The sequence below is a fragment of the Callorhinus ursinus genome, unplaced genomic scaffold, assembly GCF_003265705.2.
Source record: "Callorhinus ursinus isolate GAN/ISIS: 27379988/994484 unplaced genomic scaffold, GSC_fseal_2.0 scaffold10, whole genome shotgun sequence".
In the NCBI taxonomy this organism is placed as follows: domain Eukaryota; kingdom Metazoa; phylum Chordata; class Mammalia; order Carnivora; family Otariidae; genus Callorhinus; species Callorhinus ursinus.
This window is the reverse complement of record NW_027397072.1, coordinates 81,790,897-81,800,817: the sequence shown is the minus strand read 5'-3', so window position 1 is coordinate 81,800,817 and position 9,921 is coordinate 81,790,897. Positions and strand designations below refer to the sequence as shown.

The 9,921-nt window shown below is 42.4% G+C and overlaps 2 protein-coding genes across 5 annotated transcripts in view; one reads left to right on the top strand and one right to left on the bottom strand.

The window, feature by feature from the left end:
• IL18RAP (interleukin 18 receptor accessory protein) overlaps nucleotides 1-784 on the bottom strand; it is a 28,340-nt gene extending 27,556 nt beyond the window's left edge. For all 4 annotated transcript variants that reach the window (XR_003207516.2, XM_025869072.2, XM_073897913.1 and 1 more), the window contains exon 1: nucleotides 586-784. Coding sequence is in view for 3 of the 4 variants with exons in the window: in XM_025869072.2 (XP_025724857.2) it covers nucleotides 586-655 (70 nt within the window). In the remaining variant the exon portion in view is untranslated. The remainder of the gene's footprint in view (nucleotides 1-585) is intronic.
• LOC112821706 (large ribosomal subunit protein eL19-like) overlaps nucleotides 1-9,921 on the top strand; it is a 475,653-nt gene that overhangs the window by 325,644 nt on the left and 140,088 nt on the right. The gene's annotated exons all lie outside the window — the stretch shown is intronic.

The window sequence follows — 9,921 nt, the reverse complement described above, 5'->3', positions numbered from 1 at the left end:
AAGAAAATGGGTTCTAAGAGTTCTCATCACAACTCAAAAATGAGGAAGCTTCTTTTTTTTGTCCTTTTTTTGGGGTAGCTATATGAGATAATGGATATTAACTAAGCTCACTGTGGTAATCATTTCACTCTACATATAAGTCAAACCATTTTGCTGTGTATCTTAAATTTGTGCCGTGCTGTCTGTCACTTACATCTCAACAAAACTGGAGGAAAAAAAGATCAGACTCTAACTTATGTTGACAAAGAGCACATGATTTAATGAGGAATTAAGCTCCCTTGTCTGTCTTCTTCACTGCTTCCATTTAGAAGGTCATGTTTTAACTCCCTCCCAGTGGACTTGAGCCTCATTCCTCTTCAGCAGCTCCCACTGAACACCCAGCTACCATAACTGGGCTCCTCATTGATGCTTGGTTTCAGCAGAAAGCTGTTCACCCCAGTAATTTCTCTCTTCCTGCACCCATCTCAACAGTAAGAAGGAAATGCTCTGTATTAATAGGTCAAGCTGCTGATATATCAGATTACCTGTCACTTCAAACTTTGACCACAAGACTCACAGTGTTAACATGAAAAGTGAAAACCCTACCTGAAATAGTCATTCCTTTAATTCTCTCTCCTGTGACAAGCCAAAGAAATATCCAGCTCAAATAAAGCATCGTTCTCCTTGGGTCCTGTCATCACTTCAGTGAACTTGCTCTGTTGACAGGCTGTGGTATGTTGTGTTTCAGAGCTCCTCCCTGAGAATCATCTTCGTTTCTGGAAGTCAAGAAATGAGATGTGAAGAAATTAGAACCAGTGATCAAAATGTAAGTCACACAGGAAACCTTGAAAGGGGCGGGTCCTACCCAAATGCGCCTTCCCATGCCCACAGTGGTATATGGCAGTCTCTGCATGTGTCATTTCCTCTACATCTAAAGGAGGGAGAGTGTCTCAAGCTCACAGTAACCACTTGGACCTCTGCACTATACCGTGTGTTCTTTTGGTGCCATTTCTTCAAGGAATTCTTTTTCTTCTTCTTTTTTTTTTCTCTTAATGTTATCACCTAGCATGTATATTTCCATGGGTGATTTGGAGAGAGTTAAATGAAACTTTTCCTGAAAAGGTGACCCGAGTTGATTAAAAATGTCAGGATCGCCACAGTTCCGGAAGCCTATGCTATATTTCATATGTACAAAATTTGAGAATGTCCACATGTCTGTTTTATTTACTTCATTATTGAAAGGAAAAGTTGTCACTGGATAGCAATACTACTGTATTACTCTGTGTATCACCCTTGGGGTTGGTTGTAGGAATAAGGAACTTTATCTAAAAATCTGCCCTAAAACACTCCAATCCTGTCTTAAGCTCTTTAAAGTGAAGGGGGGCTGGGGATGGGGGACAAAACAATCCTCTGAAATAGAAAAGGTGAGGGAGCAAGATCACCTGGAGAGAAAGAATGAGAATCTTGCCTGTGTTCGTGGCACTTTTGTCTCCCTTATTGATAGGGTGGCCATTGGAATTTTCAAATCGTTTGTAAGAAATGAGCGATAAGCATACTGCGTGGGTGTCTTAGTCCATTTGGGCTGGTATACCAGAATACCACATGGTGGGTGGTTTATGCACAACGGAAATTTATTGTTCACAGTTCTGGAGGCTGGGAAGTCCAAGATCAAGTCACCAGCATGGTTGTATTCTGCTGAAGGCCCTCTATCTAGTGCATGGTGCCTTTTCCTTGTGTCCTCATGTGGTAAAAGTCGCTACAGATCTCTCTGGACTCTCTTTTATAAAAACACTAATCCTATTCATGAAGGCTCTACCGTTATTACCTAAACAACTTCCAAAGACCCCACCTCCTAATACCATCATTAGTGGTATCATCTTTAAAGGTTAGAATTTCAACATATGAATTTGGAAAGTCCAGAATAGTGTGTAATATTTGGTTATTGATTAATGTTGTCTTGAGCAGAAAATAAAAGTAATTTTGTTATATGACTGTTTCATCTGTCCTTCTAGAGTCCTGAACTATTATCACTAACATAAAAAGTACTCTATATTACTCTGTCTGTTACTCTTGGGGTTATGGGAATAAGAAGATTTACCCCTGAGCTTTGCCTAAAAATTCCCCCTAAAACACTCCCATGCTGTCTCAGGCTCTTTAAAGTTAGGGGAGGGTGGGACAAAATAAACAGTATGGTCCCTGTCCTCAAGCATCTGTCACAACGTGAAGAACTTTGTGAAATAAAAAATTATTCTGACACTGATTGAAATAGTAAGAAAGACTTTTATTCAAGACTGTGGCAATAGGGGAGAGAAATCAAGCTCAACTCAGAAGACAATAAGAACAGGGGAGGATATAACCAAGGAGCAAGGTGAGGGGGTTCAGGGGCTGGAAAGTTACTAACGAAACATCAAAGTAGAGGGATTCTTACTAAACTGACCTAACAGAGTTCTTGCTCAAGGTGAGTCAAGGACTTAGATATTGAGGGTCGGAGGATGACTTAGCAGGACTCTTTGCTAAGACTGGTAAGACCAGACATTCGACTGAAGAGGGGTTTGAGGCCTAGTACAGAAGAGGGTTCAGAGAAGCTTGACTAAAATTTGGTCAGGAAGAGAGTCTTTGTCAACACAAACATGGAAATAAGCAATTACAGGAGGATGCAAGACAGAAACAAATACAGGGATGACAGAAAAGAAAAGAAAAAATAAAGAGGGAAGGAAGTAAAGGAAGGAAGGAAAGAGAGAGAAAAGAAAGAAGAAAGAAAGAAAGAAAGAAAGAAAGAAAGAAAGAAAGAAAGAAAGAAAGAAAGAAAGAAAGAAAGAAAGAAAGAAAGAAAAGAAAAGGGAAAAAGAGAAGGAAAGAAAAGAAAGGGGAAAAAAGGAAGAAAAGTTACATGAAATGTCACTTGGCCCTTTAAAAACCTTCCCACAATACCCGTGTTCTTTAGGAAGCTGACAAAATCAATCTCCCTCTCTTTCTACATCTAACCAGCCAAGCAAGTTCCTCTCCTCACCCTCCCTGCCTTCCCTGGCCCTTCCTGTGACCCCCTGCCTCCGCTGCCAACCTTCCCAGAATCTTTCTTTCCACCCTCCCTGCCTTCCCTGGCCCTTCCTGTGACCCCCTGCCTCCACTGCCAACCTTCCCAGAATCTTTCTTTCCAGGAATCTCCATTTTTTTCTTATAAATACATACTGGGATTTCCTCGTCTTATAAAATTCTTCATTTCCGACCAGTTTCCAACACACACACACACACACACACACACACACACCCCATATCTCTAACATCTTCAGATGCAGGAAGGAGAAATTTTAATATCTATAATTTTTTATTAATAAGTAATGTTTTTCTTAATTTAAAAAAAATGTTTTAAAAGATTTTATTTATTTATTTGCCAGAGAGAGAGAGCGAGAGAGAGCCCAAGCAGGGGGGCGGCAAGCAGAGGGAGAAGTAGGCTCCCCGCCGAGCAGGGAGCTCGATGCAGGGCTTGATCCCAGGACCCTGGGATCATGACCTGAGCTGAAGGCAGATGCTTAATGACTGAGCCACCCAGGCCCCCAAGTAGTGTTTCTCTAACAGAAGAATTGAACTTGAGGTGTCTTTGGGGCCCCAGTTGGAGCACTGCAAAGAAAGCCGGGTGACTCAGAAAGGCTTCTGGGGGTCGGCAGCATGGAGAAGAGTTCAAGCCAGGAGCATCTGTAAGCTGCAAGGAGAAGGCAGACAGATTTCCTTGAAGAATACCAGACCGGAGAGGTTGGGTCAGGGCCAAGGCTGAAATGAAAACGAATAAACCCAAAAGGAAGAAAAGAAACAGAACACGGAGACCATCCTGATACTAAGCACAGAGAAAGTCTGGAGGCAAGATGGGATGTCAGCATCAGAAGCTATAGGGTTGGCATGAAAAAGACTGAGAAGCGTCCTGTAGGTTTGGCTCCAATAGATCAGATCAGCTTGTGCGAGGGGCCGGGGGTGAGCTGACAGGGAGCAGCACAAGAAAAGGAAGTAGCGGAAGGAATGTGAGGGCTGGGGACAAGCCCTGTAGTCCACCGGCTACACTGTGCAGGAAAGCCGGAGTTTGAGAATTTGTTGACAAAGGCAGAGCTTAGACACCATTCAGCTGTGAGGGGAATGAGTAAGCAGGTTGGCAGGTCAAGTACAAGTGAGAGCGAGGAAGTAGGAAGAGGTAGAATCCCTAAGACCATGGAGAGATCAGGCTTGGACAGGAGGCTGCAGAGCCATGCAGGGTGGGAAGGTCTATCCAGACCAGTTTACCCAGGTGGGAACCAGAGTAGTGGCGGCTGACCTGTTGAGAGGAGAGCACGCTCAGGGGAGGAGAGGCTTGATGAGATGGTGGAGCACCTTGAAGAGAGCCGGGCACGGGGACTAGAGTCACTGCACTGTTTATCCCCATTGGTGACAATGGGTGGCTCTTCTTACAAGGACTATGGTTGAGGAACAAGGCAGGATCAGCAACTGCCTTTTGAGATGTGTTCTCCCCTTCACCTTTCTTTCCTTTCCCTCAAAGAATAATCTCCCATCTCCAACCTCTAGAAGCATCTTCCTAAAAAGCAAACCTGAGCGTGCCATTTCCATGCTGCAGACTTTATCAGCTGCTCTGCACATGAGATAAAGAACCCATTCCTAGGGGGCCCCTGGGTGGCTCAGTCGGTTAAGCATCTGCCTTCGGCTCAGATCATTATCTCAGGGTCCTGGGATCAAGTCCCACGTTGGGCCCCGTGCTTCAATGGGGAGTCTGAGGATTCTGTCTCTCCCTCTTCCTCTGCCCATCCCCCTGCCCACTCATGCACGCTCTCTCACTCTCTCTGTCTCCCTCTCTCTAAAATAAAGAAATAAGTCTTTGAAAAAAATCCATTCCAGCCACCATTTGCAAAACACCGTGGGCTTTGATTCGGCTCTCTTATGTCTTATATTGTATTTCTTCTCCAGAGAGACCTTGCGTTGATATAATGAAGCCCATCCCTCCCTCCTCACTACTGCACCAGCCAGCAACTATCTTGTTAGTCATCTTATATGACTGTGTCTTAGCTCACATTATGATCTCAAAGTATGTTGTTTTAAAAACTTATGCCCCTACAAGAATTGAAATTCCACGACAGTAGGAGCTGGGTCTGTCTTTTCCAGCCTGCATGCTCTCTCCAGGAATAGTGCCAGGCTAACAAGAGGGCCTCAGTAACTCCTTGTTCATGGTTGACCCACACCGCAGTATCATTGTTATCTTGTATGCTGTGTTCTCCCACTAGACTGGGAGCTCCTTAAGAGCAGGGATCTTGTGTCAGAAATCTTAGCTCCAAATCCCAGGACAAAGCTTTATGTATGAGTCACAATCAGTTCTATTGTCCAGATAAATGCAAAACACTTCAGGAGGAGTCAGGACAAATGCATATCAATCTAGGTTTGACCATTCACTTGTTGTGTGACTCCAGTTAAGACACTTAACCTCTCTCCGTACTTCAGTTTTCTTATCTGCAAAATGAATTATTTGGGCTGTATCAGTAGTTCCTTCACCTCAGAGCTAGGGAATCTGAAGTTCTGGGGCTTAAACTAGGAAATGTGTATTTTTTTTTTTTAAAGCTCCTTGGCTTGGGAACCGTGAGAACATGATTGCTAAGATCATCTCAGCTCTAACATTTTGTGATCCCATGTTTGAATGTCCGAGCCTATAGCCAATTGGTTACCATACCCAGCAGCCTCCAGACCTCCGGAATTTCCAACCCAACCCTGAGCCACCAGAAGCTCTCTCTATGATGTACTCACCTGCTGGCTTATGACCTCAGGCTGCCTGGAGCTGTTTCCAGACTATATCTCTGTCTCTGGGACATCGTTTCTCAAATTTTCTTGATTACAGTAGTCACCTGGAACACTGATTAAAAATGCAGAATTCTGGGCTCTCCAAATCACATTAAATCAGATTCCTGAGGAGAATGTTGGCATCTACAGTATAAACAAGGGTCAGGGCAATCACTATGATCCAGGAAACATCCTTGGGAACCCCATTCAGGAACAAGAATAGACCCTGGAGAGGTGGGTCCATGCTGAGTTATAACAGCTATTGTCAGCACTGTTGGCAACTGAACAACACAAGGACAAGCCTATTCTGGAAACTCCGTTTAAGTGGGATAACACACAGTGTGACTTGTTTGTCAACATCTACCTTTTTAGGACTATTTAACGTCTAGGTGATGACTCTCATTCTACCATTACCAAAACGCTTTCAGAATCATAAGGAATCACACAAGATGCAGAGTATATGGTTTATTGAGCAAGGGCAACTTAATCCAAAACAGTGTGTAGAGTCTCTGTTGAGGGGAGTTAAAACAATGGGCTGGTGTCACTGAACATAGTGCACTGCTCTCATTTATTTTCTGGTCACACATGGGAAGATGATTATCTTTCTTATTGTACTAATGGGCAACCAAAGCTCACATTGCTTGAAATAGTCGACCCCACTATTAATGATAATCACGCATCTGGTAAGTATAAAAAGAATTCATGTCCAGATGTAGAGGGCCTCCAACCTCTGATTTTCCCATCACCACATGTTACCCCCTCACAGAAGGAGATAAGAGCCCAACAGGGCAACTTCAAGTACTTGAAGGGTCTCTCCAAAACATTTTCATACCTGATTTTTGAAAGCCACAATTCTTTTGTCAGAGGTTGATGATTCCCTGCCTCCACTGGTCAAAGCTAGACCAACTCTCTTTGGTTAAGAGTGAACCAAAATTTTTGCTGACCAAAGTTTTTGATGGGATAAGGCAAAAGAGAGGAAAATGCTGGAGCAGGCAGGTGTCAACAGAGCTTTAGGAATGGAAATCTTACTGTCAAAGACAAACTGCTTTAGGGGCACCTGGGTGACTCAGTCAGTTAAGCATCTACCTTTAGCTCAGGTCATGATTCCGGGTCCTGGGATTGAGCCCAGAGTTGGGCTTCCTGCTCATCGGGGAGTCGGCTTCTCCCTCTGCCCCTCCCACCACCCTGCTCATGCTCTCTCTCTCTCTCTCTCTCAAATAAATAAATAAAATCTTAAAAAAAAACCTACTTTATAATTGCCCACAGGATCAGCAGTGACTACACAGAGAACACAGGTGCACATAGAGATTTGGTCTACTGTAATAGTGACTGTTTAATTCAACTAATATTGTTATGATTTTCACATGGTCCATGTTAGGTTTATACCCCATTATCTGAGAATTACAGAAAATCCAGTGTGTAGTGACTGCTCTCAATCACTTGATCTTATGGTCACATCAAGATGAACATTAGAATTTGGCAAACATCTAGAGTCTCTCTACTCTTAGCCAATATCCACAAAATGCTCAAATCACTATACGTTGGTTTTTTGATAACTATCATGTTTTTATAAAGTGAAGACTGTATAGATAGGGAGATATAAATTTTCTTAGATAGCACAACTGTTATTAAAAAATTTCATGAGGGGCGCCTGGGTGGCTCAGTTGGTTAAGCGTCTGCCTTCGGCTCAGGTCATGATCCCAGGGTCCTGGGATCGAGCCCCACATCGGGATTCCTGCTCAGTGGGGAGCCTGCTTCTCCCTCTCCCTCTGCCTGCCGCTCTCCCTGCTTGTGCTCTCTCTCTATCAAGTAATTAAATAAACTCTTTAAAAAAAAACAAAAAAATTTCATTAAAAGGAATTTCTAAAATCACTTTGAAAATTATTTAAGCTCTTTTCTCAACTTATATTTTCTGGTTAGGAAATCTAGCAAAAATAATTCTTACATTTATTTCCTGTTCTTAAGACATAAAAAAAAGAAGAAAGAACTTTGAGTCTTTATTTCAGTAACTGCCAGCTTTTGTATCTGAAGAACATGTGAAAATATCCATTTTCAGAGTTCTACTATATATCTCTTCCTAGCCAGAGAAATACCTGGAGAAGACACAACAGCCATTTAACTCACACATGTTTGGAAATGATGAGTTATATCTGGAGAAAGGAGAAAACATTTGTTATTTTGCAAATGATGATTGTCTTTGCCAAATCTCTGGCATACAGAGAAAAATCAAATGAACTACCTGTTATCAATAGAAGGAAATATCATGAAGATGAAGCATCTAAAACTCTTCTCTGACCAACCACCTCAACTAGATAAGGTTTGTGGTTAGGTTTAGTTGAAAGAATGAGTAAGCCTGTTTCCTTTACAGGAATTTCCTGTAAAGAAAATTAGCACTCAATTTCTCAACTTTGTTTTTTTTTTTTCTTTTTTGTCTTGTCAAACTAACCTCTGAAAGTGCAACCCTTACGATATAAGCTTAAGACTTTCTGATGACTAACTTTAATTCTGGAAGAGGAAAAAATCTCTCTCCCACACTGTTTATATAAAGCAATAATTTATTGACAGGGAGGGAAATAAATTTAAAGTCTAAAATCACCAAGGTTTTGGGTACCTATTTATTAATAGAGAAAGCTTCAAAATATAACATACAATTAAGAGCACCATTGTCCCTTTGATAGAATAACTGAAATCACTTAATAAGGATCCTGAGATCACACTAGTCCAAAAGAACTAGTGCTGCCCAGAAAGCATACTGTTAAGCCTTGATTGATATCACCGTCCCTCAAGAGTTTTATATTCTGGCAAAGATAGGGCTGATTCATCTGAGCACATCAGAACTCCACAACTTTCTCTACACGTAACTAGAGGAGAACATAAAACACAGGTGAAGACTGAGTCCACTTTGAGATGAAGGCAAAATAAGTGTTTACCTGAGGTGAGGGTAGAACGGTAGAAGGAATTAGCAATTACAGCCAGAAATAAACCCCCAAAGGTATCTGCCACTGAATATAAATCTGCCTGGGATTCCAAGAGGATGTGACTGCTCTTTTCAGACCTATTCCAAGAAAGGTCATAGGAAGCCGCTAAAAGGATATTCCAGGCATGTAAAGCTCCAGGCTCACAGTGGCCTGTGGGAGCTGCACAGTGACAAGAAGAAAGGCAGCAGACCTGGGGGCTGGGGAGAGACATGGGTAGGATGGAAGGAGAAGTTTAAACATAAGGTGTTGTTGATGATAGGTATTCAATAACTGTTAAACTGGATTCGAGTGAATTAGAGTGTGGAAGCAGTCTTTCTGAAGTTTCAGAGATCCTAATGCAGACCTTGATAATGAATTTGAACACTTTCATAGGATTTGAATAGGTTTGCCAGAGATGGGCTATCCTGGTATAGGCATTGCAAGGATAGTCTCCCAAAATGGCTGCTGTCAATTCCTCTGCCTCCTCATGTGCATTTTGCTTTACATGTCCAGAAGGAGAGTCTATTTTCCCTGTCCTTGAATCTGGGTAGACTTTGTGACTTGTTTTGACCAACAGAATGCAGTGGAAGTGACCATGTGCCAGCTCTGAACCCAGTCTTTGAAAGATCTTCAGCTTCTATTTCCTCTCTGTTGGAAGCCAGGCACAATATAAGAATTCCAAATATCTTAAAATCATTTGTAGTAAGGAAGCCCTAGCTAGCCAGGTTGTAAAAACATAAGGAGGAAGGGAGAGAGACAGAGAGAGAAAGAGAGAGGGAGAGAGAGAGAGAGAGAGAGAGAGGTCTGGGCAGGCTTCGGTTGCTCCAACCATCCCAGCTTCAGACATGTGAGTGAAGAACATCCAGAATGTTCCAGTCCCAGCAGACACCACATGGAGCAATAAAACAGTCCAGCTGAGCCCAACCAGATTGCAGCATTGTGAGAAATAATAATAAAATCTTATGTTTAAGCAACTAAGTTTTTTCTTTTTTTACACCATTAGTTTTTAATGTAGTGTTCCATGATTCATTGTTTGTGCAAAATACCCAGAGCTCCACGCAGAACGTGCCCTCTTTAATACCCATCACCAGGCTAACCCATCCCTCCACACCCCTCCCCTCTAGAACCCTCAGTTTGTTTTTCAGAGTCCATCATCTCTCATGGTTCATCTCCCCCTCCA